Raw genomic sequence first — 22,261 nt, 5'->3', positions numbered from 1 at the left:
GATTATGAATGCTTCGGGATCATATTTGTCAATGCTGTTGGCGATGCAATAAGCAGTTCCATAATTTTTAAATAATCACAGAAAACTTAGAAGTTATCCGTATATTACTAGTTACAAAAATACACATTGTAATATGACATATTTTTCTAAATATAATGCAAGATATTTATAAAATTTGTTATTTTTATGTTTAAATCATCGATATATTTACAGTTAAGGAATATCGTAAACACTTTTCGCTATGCAAAAAACAAATTTGTTTGAATTCTAATTATTAGAAATAAAATAATATAAATTTCCGTAGCGTTGAACTCATTCTTCCCCTTTAGATTTTGAGATTTTTTAAGGGTTCATAGGTATAATGAATCATCACACATCATCGTCATATGACGATACGTCTGCACGAATCATTGCATATTTAAAACAGATCGGTTGTATGACTAACAGTCAAGAGAGGGAAGAATGACCCCATTTTCTTCCCCTCAAACAACAAAAATGACGAATGTATCGTAAATGCAACAGAATAAAAATATTTAGTAAATTTTTGTAAAATTGTAAAATTTATCTAATATAAACATTTAAAGAACATATTTTTTAATACCTGCATTTATGATGATTTTTTGTGATTAACACGACATATTTATTTGATTAATTGTCTTTATATAAAATAATCTGTAATACACGCCAAACATATAATTATATATATATATCCTGTCTTTGCGCGCAATCAGTCCTGATTTATTAGAAATGTGATAAATTGCTTCACTTTCACACAGAAATTCGTGCATTTATAAAATTATTGTTACATCGCTAAAGCATGAATTGCTAATAACAAAATATTACAAACACTTGAAATTACTACAAGCAACCGAATGTGAAGTTTCCCCACACGTCCTTCTTCCTTCCAATTATCTAACCTCTAAATTTCAAAACTTTCCTGAAGGGTCGCGGACATGACTGACCATCGGATATACATAGCCATATCTATCTCCACATGAATCATTGCATATTCAAGTAGATAATTTTGCGGTTGTATTGCTAGTATTCAAGAGAAAGAAAAGCAAAACGTGCTTTCTTCCCTTATCTTGCAACAAACTTGCGAAAAATGACGACAAATATATTTGCGACCTGTGCACGCGGTACGATACAAATATTTAATGAACATCTTTCATTGATCAGTTGCTGCAGGTTGTATTTGTATTAATGATCTTTTAGATTTCTCTCTGTTTCCCAGTCTCAGGCAGATATTCTGTGATGTATAGTTTCCATCGAGATATAAACTATAATTCATCGGACTGTCCATCGAAAGACAGATACATATTTGAGCATTGGATTTCTTTTGCTTCACTGAAGCATTTTATTCTGCTGTATGTCACATTGACAAATTTACTAGTACGAATAGACGAGAATAAAAAGAGATAGAAAATTATGGTTCGTCAAAATCCGCTTAATGGCACGATGAAATTTATGCTCACTTTGAGCGGTGCTTGGCCAGGCGCATCATCCGCTCTATTCTGGAGAATGTTTTTCATCGTTTCAGTGATAATCGCTCAGTACTGTCGCTACCGTTACGTTGTGATACATATGCATTCTGCCACACTTTGGGACTTTATGGACTGCTTGTCTATTGCTTTGGCAAATTGCAAGGTGCTTTTTAAGTGCCTTGTGCTTTGGTTAAATCAGCCGTAAGTAACGTGTATATACACAAACTTGCGAACAATTTACAAATGTATCCCATTAAACTTTCTGGTTGGAATATGTGAAGTTTGGTTTACATATATGACATTTGGAAATAACAAATGTCCAAAAAGATGAGTGTTTACAGTGTGAAAATTAAGATTACTTTAAGATCGACAATATAATCGGTGAGCACCATCATCCACAGAAAATTTATCGAAGTGCTAACAATAATGAAAAAGGATTGGAGTGACTGTGTTAATGACGATATCAGCATGCGCAAGACAGCAAGCAAAGCTAAAACGTCGGAACGTATTACAAAAATTATCCTCATCCTTCATACAATGTCAGTTGTTAGCTTCAGTATCGGTGTCATCCTGGCCAATGTCGATGTCACCAGTAACACGACGGACTTAATCTTCCTCACTAAGATAGAAGTTCCTTTCGATATAAACACGCAACGCACATATAGATTTATTTTACTAATAGAATTGTGTTTTATATTCATGATGGCCTGGTCGTCTGGTACAACAAATTCCTTGTTATTAATTCTGGTAAGCTGAAGATGTACAAACGATATTCAAGCTCAAAAACATAATTTAAACAACAATTTTAAAATTTCATTTATACAGTAACTACATTGTATGCATTTTAAAAGCCAGGCACGATAGATCTAAAATTTGGGCTAAATTATCTATGTTACTCGATTTACTATTTCCGTGTATTTTAATAATACCATTCCGCATCCATTTGCACCGCTTGAATACAAACCAGTTACGGATTTCGATTATTTCATAAGCAACGGGATCTTTCTTTTCAGACCTTACATACAGCCGGCCAAATCGATATTTTGCGTTATTGGTTAACGCAGCTCACACCCTCCGGAAATGCGAGTAAAGGTAAATCACTCGCTGCCGCAACGACTAAAATTATTGAAAAGCACAACAAGATTATATGTTTTTCGAAGAATATAGAAAGCCTTTATACACATATTGCGCTGGTGCAATTTGTGTCAAACACGTTAATGATCTGTGCACTAGCTTTCCTTGTCGTAACAGTGAGTAAGATTATTTTAAATATAAACTTATATAATATTTCTCTAACGTAATTGCAAATAATAATACTTCTTAATATTCAATTTTACTTCAGCTGTTTAAATTATGCTTTTATTAATTTTATTTACATTTTATTATATACAAGTATTCTAAAGAGTTATTAATTTATATGCATATAACAATTAATACAATAACAAATATAATATAATAACTAATATATAATAACTAATATAATACAATAATTAAATATATTATTTTTATTAATATATTTGTATACTATATATTAATTATATACTAACTTTATATTTAATAATTTTTCGCACATCGTTGTTATGCAATGTCGTAGACAATCGGTAGCCCTAATGCGACAAAGCAAATAGTGAGATCTTTTTTTTTTTTCGTTATAACAAATCTCGAAGCGTATATATTTTGCTTTGCTGGAGAATACCTGAAAAACAAGGTTAGCAATAAAGTAATATTTATAATAAAATACTAATAATTGTCGTAAATTGTTAATGATAAATAATATTTCATCTAATTAAAAAAAAATATTGTAAAAAATACCAAAACATAAAAAATTTCTCTATTATTTCCATCTTTATAGAACAAAGAAATTGGTTCTGCGGCGTACAACTCTGCATGGTATGACATGAAAATTAAAGATAGTCGTGCCCTGTTATTTATCATGTTAAGATCGCAAAAACAATTGACACTTACAGCTGGAAAGATGATGGATTTATCCTTGCAATCCTTTACAAGTGTAAGATTTATACATAGAAACTCCATCTATACAATAAAACATTTTTTTTTAATATTAAAAACAGAGATTTAGAATTATGTAACGCAAAAATAATTCTTTAGATCATAAATGCTTCGGGATCATTTCTGTCGATGCTATTGGCGATGCGATAAATACTAAATGATCAATTATTTAACAACAGTAAAAAATTATGAATTATACATATATCAGTAGTTCTAGAAATTCATGTTGTAATACATTATATTTCTCCAAATATAAATATTAAACAATAATCTGAATCGTTCTTTCTAAAATTACAATACATTACAATGTAATCAGATTCTGCGTAAGTGTCATAAAAATCAGGGATTTTTTCTCGCACAATTTAAGGTAAAATATTAAAATATTTTATTAAGTATCCTACGCGAAAGAATTATACTATTATATCTCCTTAATTCCTTCAGGCAATTGGTACTGCTGCGATGCTATGGAGCAGATTATAAAAAGTCATCTTTTATTCTATACGACAACGAATCTGGAGGCATTTATATTTTGCTACGCTGGAGAGTATTTGAACAATAAGGTCAGCGATGAAAGATAATTACTATAACAATAAAATTACTAATAACAGTATAGATACTTTATGTCTTTTTTTTATAAAATAAGGCATAATTAGATTTTATTATTAAACTAATATTACAAATGTCTTGTGGAGAAATCAAATTTGCAACGTATAATTGCGGATGGTACAATTTAAAATCTAAAGATATTCGCATTTTATTATTTATAATATTAAGATCCCAGAGGCAATTAACGGTAACAGCTGGCCAGCTAATAGATCTCATCTTGAAATCCTTTGCAAGTATAAGATGCAAGAAAAATTTAGCTCTATCTTTCTATTCTAGCAGTATTTACAAGACCGTATTCTCCTTTATGAGCGCTCTTTTTGTTATAGTAATATTCCATTTGCATAAATATTAATTCCTAGTGCAAACAACATTGTTATAGATCATGAATGCTTCGGGATCCTACCTGTCAGTGTTGTTAGCGATTCAATAAACATCACGTTCACCTCGATAACATTTAATCAATAGTCGTGGAGCGACATTTAAATACGCGTTTTCACTAGTTACACTAACAGACATTAGTATTGCATATTTTTCCAAACATATTCTATGACATAAAGATAATTTACATGAAATATAACATAAAATTATAATATACACTGTACTGTTCTCTGTAAAAATTGCCGTATCTCAATTTCTTATGGAAAGATTGGAAAAAGAAATCGTGGATCTTTCTTCAAGCTAAGAATTTGCGGTGTAAAGATATAACACGCGATGCTAGATACGCAGTAATTTAATTTTTTATTTTCTTTCGCCCTCTAAACTTCAAAATGTTTCCAAAGCTCACTGAGCATGACTTGCAATCGAATATACCATACCTAATATGTCCAAGCGTATCATTGCTTACTTAAGGCGAGCAATTTTCTATCGCAACATCGGCTCTCAGGAAAGAGAGAGAGAGAGAGAGAGCTGACCCCACCTGTGTGTTCCCTCCTTTTCATTAAAATTGTCAGGACCTGCGACAGATGTATGGATTGTCTGCACGCAGGACGGTAAAAATATTTAATAAGTTTTTTCCATTGGTCGACAATCCAAGGGTGAATTCGTGCGATGACCTTTTAGGAACGCCCAATCTTTACGCAGCAATTCTATGGTGTACGTCAATCCATCGAAACGTACATCTGGCTGAAGTACATGATCAAGTTCATTGTATTTCCTTTTGCTTCGTTAAAAATACTTATTATACATTTTGGTGTGCTCGCGCGCGTATGGAGAAAGGGGTAAAGAAGAACATTATGATCCGGAAGACCACAATTAATCGCACAATAGAAGTTGTGTTCACTTTGTTCGGTATATGGCCAGGCACATCGTGCATTTCGTTTTGCAGAATATTTTGGATTATCTCGATAATAATTGTTTAATTCTACCATTATCGTTACCTTCAAGTACATTTCCATTCCGATGATCTTTTCAATTTGACGAATTGCTTGAGTAGCTTCCTAGCATACATGAAAAGTGATGACAAAATTTGTTGTGTTTTGGTTAAATCAGCGGTAAGTAATACGATTATACACATAAATAATGATATGAATAATTTATAATCAGTGATGAGTTTATAATCAAATTACAGTTAAATGTGACATGTTTCTAAACAATTTTCGTGGCGAAAGGAAATCTATAATCCATTCATTAATTTAATTTGTGTTCAATATAATCATATTTTATATATATACATTCTAAAATTGCGTTTAGTATATACATTATGTATATTTATGCGCGTTTAATGTGATTTTGCATTCTCATTTAATTTAAAAAAGTGTACAAAGCGGAAAAGCTAAAATGTTGTGACATAATATTGACTTGCTAGAGTTATCCAGTAATATTTAGAAGACGATAAATTTTCTAAAAACTTGAAATGATCTTTTTTCGTAATCGGATAGGATAATCGACGTACCAAATCATCCACAGAGAATTCATCAAAACCTTGGAATGATGACGGAGGACTGGGACATTTGTGCCAATAACGAGGTCAACATGCATGAAACGATATGCAAGGCGAAATCATCGAATCGCATCACTAACGCAATGATAATTCTTCATACGTTAAGCGCCATCGCATACAGCACACGCATCATGCTGGCCGATGACGATATCAGTGATCACACGTCCAAGCCACCCTACATTCACAAAACGGAACTTCCCTTCGACGTGAACACACAAAGAACGTATAAAATGATTCTAATCATGCAAACCGTATACGCGCGTCATCACGTGCAGCTGGGCTGCTGGTGCTGTAAATGCTTTGCTTTTAACATTGGTAAGTTAAGCAAGTTAATTTTACAAAATTACAATACGGAAGGAAAAAGTAATTTTGTATTACAATTACACAAATTAAAGATGTGTGAAAATTTACACCTATTATAGTGGGTCTCAAAATTACCCACTATAATAGTTGTAATTTTACAAAAATTTTTTACAGTGAACGACAGTTACAACAATAACAATAAAAAATAAGTTATCAGACATTATATTAAAACAAATATTTGTGAAATGTATTGAAAATCTTTTTTATAATTTCCACCTTCTTAGAGTAAAGCGATCGGAAACGCAGCATATAATTCCGCATGGTGTAATTGGAAACCTGTGAGAATAGTCGCATTTTACCATTTATAGTCTTAAGATCGCAAAAGCAACTAACACTTACTCTGTTGGCAGATCTCTCTTTAGAATATTTCGCAAGTGTAAGAATTATACGTATAACACACAAACTAATTTTGCACATTATTTACATATATATAATGTTTGTTATAACATATTTACTTTTCTCTTTCTTAGAATTGATTTACTTATGTACATTTTTTACCCATAATTGAAGCGCGCCTGTTTGCAATAATTTAATATAATCTGTTATAAATTTATAATTATAAAAATAGTCTTTACTTTTAATACAAAGAATGATACTTGTTATGGATCATGAATGCTTCGGGATCGTATTTATCGGTGATGTTGGCGATCCAATGAACATCATATCCGATCTCGTCGACCTTCTCAGCTGATGCTTGTCAAACACACATCAAATAATGTGCAAATTACCAGTTAGAAAAACACCTAACAATACAGGTTGTTTTCTAAATATGTATATATTTGGAGTAAAGAACATGATGCGAAATTTAAACTACGATCTGAAATTCTGAGATATTATGTACACATAGGCCGGTATTCATAATCAGATCTTATTTCAAGACCGTCTTAAGTAATATCTTAAGATGCTAATACGGCTCTGTGATTGGTTAAGATACAATCTTAAGATGACATCTTAAGATTGTACTTAAGATGGTCTTAAATATAAAAACCGACCATGAATACTGGCCATAGTTAAAGTTATAGGCAAAAGCAAATTCAAAGATCAATATTTCTCAAATAAATATTTCTTCAGTATTGACGTTGTTAAATCGTTTTGTACGACGAAGCGTGACATATATATTCCAATATTATTCCATAAACTACTTACTTTTGTATTCGTCAGCCAATATCCAGACTAAATCTGTCGCTGAATATTTTACAACACTAATGCACATTCAGATATACACAATATACACGGTCCCGTAGCATCACGCAATTCAGTTTTCTGGTTCTTCATCGAAGTCTCTTCACCCTCTAGATTTTAAAAACTTTTTGAAGGATCCCCGAGCTTGATTCATCATCGGACGTCGCCCCGCCTGTATGCCGCGTGTATATCGTTGCATGCTTAAGACAAACAATTTGCGATCACATCACCGCGTGCACGAAAGAGGGAGAAATAATTCTGCCTGTTCCATTCTTTTATCAAAGTGGGGAGGAGCAGCGACGAATGCGTGCTCATGATACGATACAAATATTTAATGTGCAACTCCTATTGGCCGTTGGCTTAGAGACGCACCTGTGTGATGACCTCTTACGACCTCCCAGTCTTCACCCGGATATTTGATGTAACGTCAAGCTGTGGTTGACAAAAATATATATGTGTTTTTGCAACTTACTGCAATTTAAACATGAGTCTTCATTTTCAGTGGACTTCTTCTTTTTAGACTTTGTACGTGGGTAGTCAAATAAATATCCTGCATTATTGATTGGCGAGGCTGATATCCGAAATTAATATATCCAATTTTAGTATACAATATACTGCCGAACAAAAACTAACGTAAATAAATGCAAATTTATCCCGTCATTATTATAAATAAAATCATCCAGAAACATCAGAAGATTATTTAGTTTTGGGAAAATATCAAATATTTATATTTATACATCGCACTATTGTAATTTGTATGGAACACTGTGATAATTTACTTATTAGGATTTTAGTCATATGTGACTGTGACTGTAAAACAGACGTTAATTGGTATAAATAAATAAAAATAAGTATTTTATTCCGCAAAATTAATTACGTATTTGCATTGTGCGTATCTTGTTAATTCCTTCATGCATTGTATATAGATTGTTGCATCGATAAACTATTCGCGGTTTCGACGAATTATTTGTATCATATAAGGTAACTCCGGTATATACGCCGCAGCTGAGGGAAACTTAATTTATCGAGTACTATTTACTATGTTTAAAGCAAATAAATTATACCAATAAAAACTTTATACTGTCTACTACTATAAAAAAAATAGAAATATAAAATATTTATTCTTTGTATTTAATAAACAAAACTTTTAGAAACTCTTGCATTTTTGCCATATATCCCAGAGAGATGGGTTATATGACATTCAACTGAAAATTACAACACAATAGAATAATTGCGAGCAAGTACCTTCATTCCTTCTATTTTTTCTGACATCTGCTGTGTAAAATCCTGCGCGGCGTAAATACTGGAGTTATCCTATTTCGATATTGCAGACATTCGATAGTTCCGATGCGATAAGGAAGATAGTTGAAAGCTTTACAGCGTAACAAATATCGAGGTGTTCATATTTTCCTATCGCAGGAATCTGACAAATCAGGTTAGAGAAAACTAAAATAAAATAAGCACTCAATAAATGATTCTTTCTGTAATCTTCTCTTTCATGATTCTTCTTTCATAGAACAATTAAAGGAAAGATTATAGTTAAATTGCTGAGAAGTAACATATTAGGCTCTATCATATCTATACAATAAAAATAAACGCAAATTCATAATCAATAAGAGCTGATGACTATTATAGTTCAATTTATGTATTCCTTTTTTGATTGATTGTTAGAAAAATTCTATAAATTCCTTCATTATTTTTACTTTTGCAGAGCGATACTGTTGGATCCGCTGCGTATAATTGTGCCTGGTACAATCTGGAACTCAAACACAATCACATTCTGTTATTCGTAACACTGAGATCGCAGAAGCAGCTGACGCTCACAATTGGGAAAATGATGGATCTCTTGTTGCAATGCTTCGCAAGAGTAAGATTCGTGCATAGTATGTAATTTATCTAGTTGTACATACACACGTAACATTTGCCGTAATTATATATCTCCAGGTTTATGTTTGCTCATATAGCTCTTTTTATCACATAGATTACTTAATAAGTATAAGTATTACATTCTCATAACGATAGCTTGACTATAATAACAAATGTTAAATTAAAATTAAACTCTGATGACGTTGTTATAGATTATAAATTTTATGGAATATCAATACTTATATCGGTGTTATTAGCGATACAGTGAGCGCCGCGTTTCTCTTTGACTTTCAATTAACAATCTTAAATATGTATCCAGTAATACATAAATTCACTAATTAGATGAGCGCGTAACACAATATAATTCTTCGAACATACATACTTCGAGATAATATAATTTAATTAGCAATAAAATTATTTACAGAATAATATCAAACTATATGGCCTTTAAACTGCAGTACAAAATCTTGATTTAAAAAAGAGATCGTTAGAGTGTATTCTCGATTTCCAAGAATCCCGCGGCGATTATCCCTTCCTTTCCGGTGCGACCCTTTGGAAACTACTTCATCTTTCCTTAGATCAGTGCGCATGATTTTTCGACGTACTATAAACCGGGCTATATACATCGACCTTCGTCTTGCGTAATCGTACATTTTTAACGAAAATTGCACGGCACCATACCATTCGGTGCGTGGAGCGGAAGGACGGCCCCTCGGTTTCTCTTCCATCCGCAAAATTCGCGATCGCCGACGACGCTACGACAGCTTCATCGTACGCAGAACGATGAAAATATTTAATGAGCTGCCCCCTGCCCGGTCGACGGTGGACGAAGGTAGGGCTCGCGGCAAGTGACCCTCCGGCATCCTTCAGTCCATCCACAGCGCTTACAGGTGCGTGTCTCGTGCCTCTATCGTCCATAAATATCTGTTCCGCGATCGCGTTCAACGTTGACGTTCTTTCCGCGCGCGCTTCGGTTAACTGCGAGCGTTGTGCATCCATTTCATTAATCCACGTCGACTGGTGACACGCCGCGACACCGGACATTCCCTTTCTATTCTTGCCGTTAACACATTCGCCGTAAACCGTTACAGATCGTTCTCTGAGATAAATTAATCTTAATTAGAAAGTTTACAATCCCGAACAAATATCTCTCGCTTTCTTGAAAGGAGGCATTCTCGTAAGAGGGACGTGCATGGCCTACCCTCATTTTAGCTCCGCGTCGCCGACTATGTCATAGGGTGTTCGTATTCATCAATCGACCGAGAATTAAGCCTCGTTAAATGTCTGTTAACACAATTACCCGGTCGATCGAGATCGGACTTCGAGTCGCCGGCATCTGGCCAGGCGCGGCCTACGTGATCATCAGTCGACTTTACTGGACCACGACGATGATAGCCGCGCAGATCTTTCAATATCGCCACATGGCGTTGCACCTTAATTCCGAGGACATCTCACAGCTAATGGACGGCTTGAGCGCAACGCTGTCATACAGTTTGTTGTTTGTCAAGTTGATTGTTTTCTGGACAAAACAACGGTACGTCGTCGCGATCCTCGCAGTCTATGATTTTACGATGAGCTGTACAAGTCGAGCAAAACGTTCGATAATACAGAGCAACTGACATGCATCAGTAATTATCATTGCATCGTATCAAAGCATTAGAAAGAATTAGTGATTGTGTTTTGCAATGAGGAAGCTTTAGCACATTAGAAGTCATTGTTTCGGGAAATAATATACATATCATTTCTTTCTCATGCATCATCAGTAATTTGTAAATAATAGGATTTTAATACGTCCTTTATTATCCTTTTTTAATTGTACTCGTTATTACATCGGGGAATATCACTATCTACAATGATACCCATATATACTTATCTTCGTATTTTTCAATCTACCTTCCACCTTCATTTGTCATCGAATACAGACAAATATAGTTTCCCAATCGTAGTCTTCAAGGGGGGAATACCTTCGCTCTCGCGGTGCTGCAGGAAATCGATTCTTCCTAGAATATTTAACGACGTGTTAACGAGCATCGCGACGGACTGGAAGGAATGCGGGGACGACTTGTACAGCATGAGTAGCGTGGCCAATCTGTCGCATCGTTTCTCCAATTTGATCATCGGCCTGCACTCGACGGCCGTGCTGTTCTACGGCATCGGCGTCGTCGCCCTGCGCAGCAACGACGTCGCCGACGCCGCCGATCGTGAACTTTTTCTCAAGATGGAGTTACCCTTCGAGAGTGGCACGTCGCCAATTTACGAGGTCGTCATGACCACGCAGTTCCTGCATCAGATGACGGCCGCCACCGTGATCGGCGTGCTCAGCGCGCTACTCGTTACACTGGTAAGTTGGGGGCCTCGGAGGCTTTCAACCCTCCCGGGGATTTTCAAGTTCCCGACTGAGATTACTCCCGGGAATGCATCCCGGGAGCTAGAACTCAGCCCACGTTACCGCGATGACTGTTCGTAACACATTTCAATTCGTTTAGGAAAAATTGGAAGAAAAGTTATTGGTCGGAAATTGATTTCTAACCAGTCTAATTGATTTGTTGAGCTCATTAATCAAAGTTTTGGCTTGATAACTTATCTGCCTTCTCTTAACTAATGTTAAAAATATTGATTATTATTTGTTTTGTTTAAATATAATTTATAAATATTTATATATAAAAATATATTTTCTCATTAACAAAATTTTCGATATTATAATAATAAATTTAAGAATTATCAATAAATTTCCATTTTAGTAGAAATTTTGAAACATCTATTATTATATCATATAACATTATATATATTTCTTTTACACTTTTACGTAATATCATTTGTGCAGAGAACGGATAATAAAATTAAATCTTTAGGTGCTTCATGCGGGCGGTCAGATAGATATTTTGCGGGAAAGATTATTGGAAATTTTCTCGAAAGAAAAGAAATCAACTATTTCCATGATCACGATAGGCTCGTTAATTCGAAGGCATCAAAACATCATTATTTTCACCGAAAAGATCGAAAGCCTCTACTCTTACATCGCGCTAGCCCAATTCGTATCGAACACCCTTGTTATTTGCTGCTTAGGCCTTATCATCGTGAATGTAAGTAATTTTAATGACTTTCGCCGCGCACAGATTAATCAATTACACTTTTGATTTACTTCGATAACACACGTATGTATATCGAATATGTGTGCGAATCAAGTTATCGTTCCCAAGTGACATTATTACCTTGTACTTGTATATTTATATTATAATACTCAGCAACTTACAATTTCAAAACTTTTACAATGCAATTCGCGGTAGAAAAGATTCGATAGTGCACATCGTTATTTCAATTGCAGTCGATCGGCGCCGATCAAGGCTCTTCTATGTTAGTGAGATCCCTTTTGTTTTATGTCGTCATAAATTTAGAAGCGTTCATTTTCTGTTTCGCCGGCGAATATCTAAGCATGAAGGTGAGCAATTACAGCTGCTGATTTTACCGAGACAATTTTCTACCTCCTGATGCTTTTCGAATTTTTACTCCAATTTGACTTCCAGAGCAAGACGATCGGCGACGCGGCGTACGAGTCTCTGTGGTACGATTTGTCTCCTAGCGAGAATCGAATCCTGCTGTTCCTGATAATGAGATCACAAAAACAATTGACGATCACCGTCGGCAGATTCACGAATCTCTCTTTGCAACAGTTCGCGAATGTAAGTTTTACGCAACGTACTACATACGTCGATCGGATTATGTGTAACAGAGCTTCGTTATTACGTTCATCACGTAAATCGTTAACCTTAACATATACGATTAGAACAATGTTTATTTTTTTATACACGCAGCAACGTTATTTGTCGCAGATCATGAAATCGTCAGCGTCATACGTCTCTGTGCTACACGCATTGTAACGATATATTATTATAACGGCTGTAACTATTAATATTGAATTACTGATAACGCTGGAAATTACTCATAAGATAATTACGCATGGAAGATTACTCTATTTTTAATAAAAGTCAATGGTCAGCTAACGTTCCCTTGGTTAGCGTCTTTTTATTACAATAATATTTACGTAAACGTTGTTAAACGCGCACAGTTTACGCCGCCAGTTTACTGAAAATATGCCGTTGCTTCTGGGGACGGGGGAAGAAAAATATTTTTCGTAAGGATGAAGGCGCGCGCATGTCACGGGCTTTCATCCCCTAAAAGAACTTTGAAACGTCGTTCCGCGCTAAATTGCGGAAGTTATCCCGACGCAAGCGGGGACTGATTCTCCCCCCTATCTCGCATGTATTCCGTTCTGATAGCGTGCAATTGTGCCAGATGGCCACAACGAATAGATCGCAACGCCAACGAAATTACACTGGGATTACTTAGCGCTATTTCGCGCATACAATCAGAACGCTTTCACACGGCAGCGAAAACCAGCCTGGAGGGACGATTTTATTAGCGACGACCGTATCTGCGTAGCGCGGGCTACTGTAATTCCATCGCCCCTCGCGACCGCTCAATTTACAAACTCTGAGTTTACACTCGGTACGAGAGAAGAGAATTTATACTTCGTATTATCTGGCAAAAATACACATCTTATACACACGTCGACTGTGTCAAGGTAATGTATAAGGGAATAAGTTGCGCAATTCTACCCTTCGTACACAATTTTCTCTCTGTCAGAGAACCCCAACGCAATATTTTCCAAAAGAAGTGCTTTATGACTCTCACATTTCCGATTAGATTTTAAATTGTACTTTTTTTATCAATTTTATAAAATAATCATTTATTGTTTGGATGTACGTTTCGAATTTTGTTCCATAATTATAAGTTCTTATTTTTTATATTAAATATCTTAAAAACAAAAAATTTTCATATTTTTATATTAAGTATCTTTAAATATTAATTATTCATAAGTATTATATCTCTGTACAGGATATGTTCGTTCAAAAACTTACCCTGTAGATTTATTTAGAAAGAGGGTATCTTCTAAACAAAAACTTTTATTCCCAACGGTTCTATATCGCTGTAGGAAGTGTAGGATGTATCAACTTTCTAGATTGTGTCTAAGAATTATATTCTGACAATGTAAATCATGAATTTTCGCTTACGTCGAGTTCTATGCAGTGGCGATGTCACCGCATCTTACTTGCAAGTACGAAATTACGGGGTCGGGACGTTGGCGTCGTAAATTCCTTCTCGAGTTTCTCATCGCCACACACCATTAAAATTCTTAATTTTTGCATTTATATAGCCACATTAGCATCGACTTTCTTGAATTTATTAATATGTAACACAATATAAATTGTGTCAAATAAAAAGACAGAGTCAAAAGATTGCTAATATTCATAAACAATATTTTTGTAACTGGAAAATCGTACGTTTAATTATTCGACGAATATGTTTTTTAGAAAAATAACGGACTATAGTTATTATTTTCTTGTCAAATTAACGCATTAAATTTATTACAGAGATTATATAAAAAATGGATCTATTATTTTTGTAAGTAAGTGTCTTTCTAGAGATATTGCATGTCTTTCTGTTACAATGTAATTAATCATAATGCTTTATAAATTATTAAAAAACTAAGTACCCAATTCTTTATGTATTTTCCTCTAATATCTTCACAATCACGTACAAAATATGTGCTAAAAATAAAAAATAAAAAATAAAATTGTGTGTACTTTGCCCAGTGCACACAAAATGTAACGCGAGATCGTTATCCGGACTGAAATTAATCCCGTGAAAACAAGTGTAGTTTACGGAAATTTAATCGAACTAATTTTATATGGAAGGAGACTCGGTTGACAACTTCTCCAGCGTCAATCTCCAACAAGTAGAGATCTCGCGCGCGAGATTCTGTAGGTAATGAACGAACTAGTCGTTTCTAACTTTTTGGCATTTAGAGGTAGTACGATTTTCCAGGGGAAACTGCGCCAGTAATAGTAGTAACGGCGGCGGCGGCGGCGGTGGCGGCGGCGGCGGCGGTGGTGATGGTGGCGGCGGCGGCGGTGGTGGAAGCGGCGGCGACGACTTCCCCGGGCTGAGCGAATTGGTCTCCATGGAAACCATCCCGAAGCCAATCCGGGGTGCATTCGTACGTACATTTACCCTTGTCGTGGCGCGTCTGCAGCACCCTCTCCTCTCCCCTTCTTCCGCTTACCACCCTCAACCCTTATAAACTCGCATTCTCTCTCGCTCTCATCTCCCGCACAGTTCTCCACTCTCTCCGACATTTTCTCTCCGTCTTCCTCTCCTTCTTTCTCTTGCTCTCTTTTTCTTTTCTGTCTCTCGATTCAAGTTGTTCCTCCGTCCGCAATTCCTCACCGCTCTCCTCGTCTCTTTTTCCTCGCCTTTTTCGACCATTTTATTTATTCCTTATTCACTTTTATTGTTTCGCCTGCACACGGCCTTGCCGTATCTCCACGCTTCCATTTATTCCGTCGCGCTCCGGTGATCGCGTCACTTGTGAATCCAAGAATAAAGTTTCCATCTCTATTTAAACATTTTTGTCGACAATGAACACGTATGGATGGATTTAGTTTTTTTTTTTAAGCGATTCGTCTATGCATAGTGTGCATTCATATGGTAAATGAATTGTTCCTACGAAAATATGGTTTTCAATACCTAAATTATTGCAGTATGCTATTTTTGTAATCTAGGTCGAAAGTTGAAAGAACCGCAGTTCAATCGAGTTCCGGAGCATAATTTAAGATTCGGACATCCCGCACAATAGAAAATTTCCAACGAAGAATTTTTTGTTTTTCCATAATAATGTTTTTGCATTCAAACACACTATGGAAACATTTCTTTGTGTTGTTGAGTAAATTAATGTTACTTAAATATCACTCTTATTTGATATGTTTCTTCCGCTAAACATATCATTTATATTGAAATTATATTGGAACTATTTTCTTGCTACTAAAGGATTCATAATGTCCATTGATTCTCGTTACTACTTCTCTTCTCTTTAGTCCCGTACTTTTCCAGATACTTTTTAGTCTCTAAGCGCAGCATATGCGTACTATCTTTATTCAGCATTCGTTTATTTATATATTTCAGTTCACGATGCTGTTGCTGGATCCATAAAGCGGCGATGTAACATGTCGATCGTTATACGTGACCCTACAGATGTTATTACGTGTCCCATTACCCCTGCTCCGAATATTCAGCAACTCGACTCGATGATCCGCCGAAGGGTGTATTTCGTTCGCCACACCATGACGTTCAAGTCTAGCGGATTATGCGATGCGTTCATGTTTGGTACGCCATTAAGAACGATATAAATTTTATTCAGAAGCTATAATTTAGAAATATATATATGTATAATAAAATTTACATCGTCATTCTTGGAATATGCGATATAACATTAAGACATTAAATTAAGATTTATATCTCATTAAACTGTATAACAAAGCGAATAATAAATATCTCGATAATGTTCTGCGGAGAACGTAGGCAAATCTCGAACTCTATACCCGCGAGAGAAGATTTATTTTTTTTTAGACGACTCCGGTATCGATTCCGGAACTTTGCTCGCAGGAGGTGTCGTAGAAACCGAATTTCGCCTCGCAACACGTGGGTGTCGATTCCTTTGTTTCCTCATAAAAAAACCGACGACATAACGTTCATGCGTAGACGAGAAAGGATTGCAAGAAAGTTTGTAGTCGCTTATTCGATAACCGTCGAAGGAAGCACGGCTCCTTCGTCAAATGCTTAGGACTTGGCCGCTTTATCACCTTGCAATACACATTTCTCCTAAATTTACCAAGTCCTCGAAGGGTAGCGATTATGAAAACGCTTCAACTACGTAAATGTAAACGACTATGTAACCACGAAAATTACATCGCAGAGTAGCACTAAAACGAGACGAATATTACCATTACACAGCAGTTATTATTTCAGTTTTCTCAGATGTTATAATCTTAACCGATTTACATTTGTAACGTTCAAACGCGATTCTCAAAAGCGCGCGCTCGCATGCAATTAAAAAAGAGAATATAGCACAACCGTTCATAATTCACATATCATAATTATGATATGTAAACGAGTACGATAAGAAAACCGGTTTATAATTCATACGTTACCCTCCGGTTATCACTCGTAAATCACCAGACGGTCACATTTCTGCTTACCCCTCACCTGCGACGGCCATCGGTAGAATTAAAATTCATTTCGAACGTCATTACCCGGCGACCACAATTATCATGCATTAATACACGGTGGTTTTTCACCAGAGCTGACAGGTGCGATCAGCCTGATTTATGTAACTTCTTTTTTCCTCCGGCTACATGAGAAAGATTAACGTCCGCGTACGTAATCTAAGTATATATATATATATATATATATGTATATTACAAGTGCACACGTTATTGACGCATATTCAAGATGTGAGACGACCACGCGACGTAGACCGAACATTCCAGCACGGTTCATAGAACCGGAGAGTTCATACTCGATGATAAACGCCGATCCTTATCATGCGCACCTAATATACATCTGATTGTGAGAACGTACGCTACGCATTTCCCATAAGCAAACTGCCCCTACAATCTACGACCCTCTCGCTTATTACACGTAGACTTCTCGCGAGATCTGTTTTCCCATCTTTCGACTTTCTCGGGCTGCTTTCTTTCTCCACGTCGTAAAAAAAAAAAAAAAAATCGGATGGCTCGCGAGCCACTCGTAGTTCTCTGCGACAAAGGATGTTATACAAGAAAGCCTCCGTAAAATTGACTCGTGAAACGCTAACAATAAAATAATACGCTCGAAACTAACGTTTAACGTGCGACAGCGTGGAAAATAGTACGTCCAATGCACCAGGAACGAACAAAATGCTCTCTACATGATTTTTATTTTTGAAACAATAATTCGCAATAGCTGTCGATACCAATGTACGGACAAAAATTGGCACGCGCGCAAAGCTGCACTAAAGTTCTCAACGTCGATTTTACGTTCGGCATTGCTTGAAGGACGTCAGGTACACACCCCCACAGTTACGGTTTAATTTTCAAATTTCGCTTCTGTATGAGGAATTTGAAAAATCATCAATAGGAGCTTCGTTAAATCCAACATGCGTAGCTACGTCTTTCGTAATTCCATCAAAACAATTTAAATTCTAATCATGCCACCGCAAATCCGTGTATTGCTGTTGACACACCGTTGTTTCATAACGCGGATTAATTTTCAAATTTCGCTTCTGTATGAGGAATTTGAAAAATCATCAATAGGAGCTTCGTTAAATCCAACATGCGTAGCTACGTCTTTCGTAATTCCAAAACAATTTAAATTCTAATGCCACCGCAAATCCGTGTATTGCTGTTGACACACCGTTGTTTCATAACGCGGATTAAAATAGCGGGTGCGCGGCCGCTTGCGAAACCATCCCGTTTGCCGTGCGTTTTTAAAATATCATATCAGTTTTTGCAACAGCACAGTGAAAAAAAGCTTACAGGATTGAGAGCGCCGGACATTATAACGCTGATGAAATTTTTTTCCTGGAAAAACTCTTCGTCGCGCACGAAAATCCATGTAATTCTTTCAAGGATGCGAATATCACGAATTATTCACGGCGCGAAAACGGAATTCATGTTTACGTGATATTTATGGGTAAAATAAAAGCTGTATTGTTGGCACAATTTTCGCTTAATGAGCGACTTCATAATGACGATTACATAATGACAGCCGCTTAGAATGGATAAATGTTGTTTATCCCGTGAAATAATGTTACGCCGAAAAGTATATTTGCGTCGATGTTATGTACAATCGTTTGAATTCTGCAGTGAAAAGTATTAATATGCATGAGGCAAAGATAACGCGATTTTTTTTCTCGAATAAAAATATAGTTCAAGTGTGACTTTGTGCCAAAATTACATTGTATATATTTGAATATATTTCTTATACACGTCACACATACACGTGTCGCCGTTGAATTTTGAGCGCAAACAAACATCGATTACGATTGAGTTCACCGGCAATTTGTCTTACGTCAAATTGGTTCAAGCGGGGCTCAAAGAGAGACGCTTCCTACGGTCGACCGCTTCGCTGCACTCCGCCAATTTCGGCATGATTTACATTCGAATCGCGAGCAATTCGACCTCGACTACGAAGTACGCTTATTAAGTGCAAGCACCGGCTGAAAGAGAGACCCCGCGTTAGACGGGGCGATAAAACAAGACTTGGACATTCTCGGTCGTTCGAGCAGCCACCAAAGGTTAAGATAGTTAATTAATAGATCCGTCTTTCGTCCTTTCCGCTCTCTCTACTTTTTATCCCGTTCACTCCACGGCAGATCTCCCTTCTCCGGGTGTCCTGCCGACATATTTCAGAGCCGCCGTCGCGATCGAGATCAAAGATACGCTTTCGCGAGTTTTAATGAGCGCGACTGCGCCCCGAAAACGACGGCTCCCGTAATTATTCAATTACGGTGACGCTCGTCATGAATACCGCTGCGACGTCCACCGAAGAGATTATATCAAAGGGGTAGTTGAAAATCCCTTTGTGCAGCGAATTGAATATTCCCTATTATGCGAATAATGCTGCGCCGGAAATTTTGAAATTCGCGAAGAAGAATTTAGGGGCGATTTATCTTTGTGACGTAAACTTCAATTTGCTCGGATTTATTTGGTCTATTCAATTACTGGGTATAAAAGACTTTATAGAAAATTTTTAGTTGAAAAAACTCCGTATCTGACATTAATTAACCACTATAATATGATGAAATTAGAACACATCAGCTCAATCCAGAAATATTTCATGAAACATCAATAGGAGTAATCTTCTTCAATAGAAGTGTCTTGTTTTCAGTTTACCACCTTCGAGGATTTCCTGCGTATTGTCGCGTCTATTGAATTGAGCCGATATCTCTCTTCTTCGGATGAAACGGCGCGGAATATATCCTTTGACAAATCGTTCGCGTTCGAACACACCGCGAATTTAGGGATCGAATCTTATCTCGTCGATACAGACCAATCCTCTATTCTCGCGCGTCCCACTTGCGCCCGGCGCGCAACGTAATGCGTCCGGGGACCACCCTTAAATCCCTCATACATTCATAAAGACCGCCTGCAAGCAAACAACTAAGATGAATTCCCATTCGGTCGGCCATCGGGAGGGCCCGTTTACACCGAAAAGGATGGGCGGAGCGACATATGCGGGCTTCCTTTCTTTGTTCTCCCGCACCCTTACCGCCCTTATCGATTGGCTTCCACGTGACGGATACGCACGCCGCCACCCACGCGACCGATCGAAGTGCACGCATATATTCAGGGTGTGAGTTCATACACACACACACACACACACACACATATACGTATGTTTGTGTATGTATGTGCGTTCGTTCACAGCAGGCACGAGGCTGAGGGTTTCTCGCATGTACATCTGGCAGTTTCCAATGATAACGTTTCGAACCGTGAATATCGCCGCGATATTTGACCCCCGATATGAGAGTGTAGAGCGAAACTATGATTTCATTTCCGCGCGCGACTGTGACAGTCCGCCGCGAAAAACGATACAATATCCCGAATAGCCATCTATTTACATCGTGTCGTGCGTCAATGACCATCACGTGGTTTTTAAAAGGCTTTAAAATAGCAATTCCACATTAATTGAAACGTGTCCGGTGACTATAATCATACTTTCTGTCACGTTGCAGTTTTATTGTTAGTTCTAATCTTAAGATTCTAAATTAAGTCTTAAAATCGTTGTTATTGCCGATCGGAACGAGCGGAACTATCATACCCGACATTCCCGACAAAATAAGGTATTATTGGCCAATGATTCCATCTCATAGAATTTACGAGGTAATTTTTATCGCATAAAAATTAACGGTGCACGTAATTCACTCTACATACTTCGTTTAATTTCTAAATTTATTAACCGATAAACGCGTTCTAAGGAAAGAGGTCGATGCTCATGCTGCGCCTCCCACGTATCCTTCCTCGCGAAGCACCAACAAAACGGAAAGGAGAGGCCGATCCTCTGGAGGTCTTAACTTTTAATTTTTTAAACGTATCCGTGGACGCTTCGGGAGAGCCAGATGCGCGAAGCCCGTAAAAGCGCCTAGCAGTTTATACCGTCTGATGGCCGGTACAATTTGTGTGTACGATCACGTCGTGCATAAGAAACGCGAGCAGTTAAAAAAAATTGCAGTAACGGGCAACGAGCAACGAGTGAAAATACTTTTACGAACGAAAATATTCATCTTTATGTGAAACCTTCTGAATAATTAGACCGATTAATCGTACATCAGCTCGTGCAAAGAGAGAAATATTTCTTTAAAAAATATTTGTTAATCACAAATATTTCCCGAACCGATCCTGAAATATATTATTGATACTTATAATTTTATGGACAATTTGCATTCATCGACTAATCGTTACATATCGCGATCGATTCTTCCCTTCAGCCTCTCTTTTGCGTTATTACTCGTATTGCTCGAGCTGCTATAATATAATTCCTCCTTTTACATCTGTCGAGCTCAATGCCTCGCGTTGAATAGCGTGCGGATGCAATGAAAAAAGTAAGTTTTTTGTGGAGCCGGTTTGTTATTATACGGCAGGACACCACAAAGCTTTTTTTTTTAAACTGCCCAGAGCCACGCCCGTGCGCTGCAAACGCAAGATCGTCACTTTGGCTATTGTTGCACCCCTTATGTCGCGTGTCATACTCGCACTCCCTCTATTCGCTTTAGTTATGGTAATTTCTGCGCGGCTCTCCCTACGAAATCGTATATGAAGAGTATAAAAGCGATTTCATACTCTTTGTCGCGAGCATATTAGTATATATGTAAAATTTTATATAATATGTATAAGATTATTATACGATCATATATATCAAGAGGACGTTCAAG

The 22,261-nt window shown here is 36.7% G+C and overlaps 2 protein-coding genes and 1 pseudogene across 6 annotated transcripts; all 3 read left to right on the top strand.

The window, feature by feature from the left end:
* Positions 1 to 1,227: 1,227 nt before the first annotated feature.
* On the top strand, positions 1,228 to 9,434 carry LOC139818558 (odorant receptor 10-like). 2 transcript variants are annotated; one of them, XM_071787300.1, is made up of 8 exons: positions 1,230 to 1,431; positions 1,541 to 1,685; positions 1,886 to 2,231; positions 2,498 to 2,734; positions 3,079 to 3,192; positions 3,337 to 3,492; positions 3,594 to 4,054; positions 9,296 to 9,434. In XM_071787300.1, exons 2-7 carry the CDS (start codon positions 1,585 to 1,587, stop codon positions 3,642 to 3,644), a joined length of 1,005 nt encoding a protein of 334 aa, XP_071643401.1. In that variant the 5' UTR covers positions 1,230 to 1,431; positions 1,541 to 1,584; the 3' UTR covers positions 3,645 to 4,054; positions 9,296 to 9,434. The 2 variants fall into 2 exon arrangements, with proteins under 2 accessions (XP_071643393.1, XP_071643401.1); XM_071787292.1 differs by having other exon boundaries at positions 1,228 to 1,685.
* Positions 4,061 to 6,363, top strand: LOC139818646 (uncharacterized; annotated as a pseudogene).
* On the top strand, positions 8,308 to 19,263 carry LOC139818289 (odorant receptor 13a-like). 4 transcript variants are annotated; one of them, XR_011733417.1, is made up of 7 exons: positions 8,309 to 10,984; positions 11,437 to 11,791; positions 12,303 to 12,533; positions 12,776 to 12,889; positions 12,975 to 13,130; positions 15,337 to 15,508; positions 16,474 to 19,263. XR_011733417.1 is itself a non-coding variant. In XM_071786912.1 (6 exons), exons 1-6 carry the CDS (start codon positions 10,731 to 10,733, stop codon positions 13,326 to 13,328), a joined length of 1,176 nt encoding a protein of 391 aa, XP_071643013.1. In that variant the 5' UTR covers positions 8,308 to 10,730; the 3' UTR covers positions 13,329 to 13,452. The 4 variants fall into 4 exon arrangements, 3 of the variants coding, with proteins under 3 accessions (XP_071643013.1, XP_071643016.1, XP_071643021.1); XM_071786912.1 differs by lacking the exons at positions 15,337 to 15,508; positions 16,474 to 19,263 and adding an exon at positions 13,263 to 13,452 and having other exon boundaries at positions 8,308 to 10,984; XM_071786915.1 differs by lacking the exons at positions 15,337 to 15,508; positions 16,474 to 19,263 and adding an exon at positions 13,281 to 13,452 and having other exon boundaries at positions 10,013 to 10,984.
* Positions 19,264 to 22,261: the final 2,998 nt, after the last annotated feature.

Source organism: Temnothorax longispinosus, chromosome 1 (genome assembly GCF_030848805.1).
Source record: "Temnothorax longispinosus isolate EJ_2023e chromosome 1, Tlon_JGU_v1, whole genome shotgun sequence".
NCBI lineage: Eukaryota > Metazoa > Arthropoda > Insecta > Hymenoptera > Formicidae > Temnothorax > Temnothorax longispinosus.
This window is presented reverse-complemented; position numbering and strand designations above follow the sequence as displayed.

Coding starts and splice junctions, on each gene's coding strand:
- LOC139818558 (XM_071787292.1), top strand. CDS start 1,429: ATGGTTCGTCAAAATCCGCTTAATGGCACGATGAAATTTATGCTCACT. Junction 2,735..3,078: donor TAGCTTTCCTTGTCGTAACA/GTGAGTAAGATT, acceptor GCAATGTCGTAG/ACAATCGGTAGCCCTAATGC. Junction 3,493..3,593: donor CCTTGCAATCCTTTACAAGT/GTAAGATTTATA, acceptor ATAATTCTTTAG/ATCATAAATGCTTCGGGATC.
- LOC139818289 (XM_071786912.1), top strand. CDS start 10,731: ATGTCTGTTAACACAATTACCCGGTCGATCGAGATCGGACTTCGAGTC. Junction 10,985..11,436: donor GTTTTCTGGACAAAACAACG/GTACGTCGTCGC, acceptor GCGGTGCTGCAG/GAAATCGATTCTTCCTAGAA. Junction 11,792..12,302: donor GCGCGCTACTCGTTACACTG/GTAAGTTGGGGG, acceptor TTAAATCTTTAG/GTGCTTCATGCGGGCGGTCA.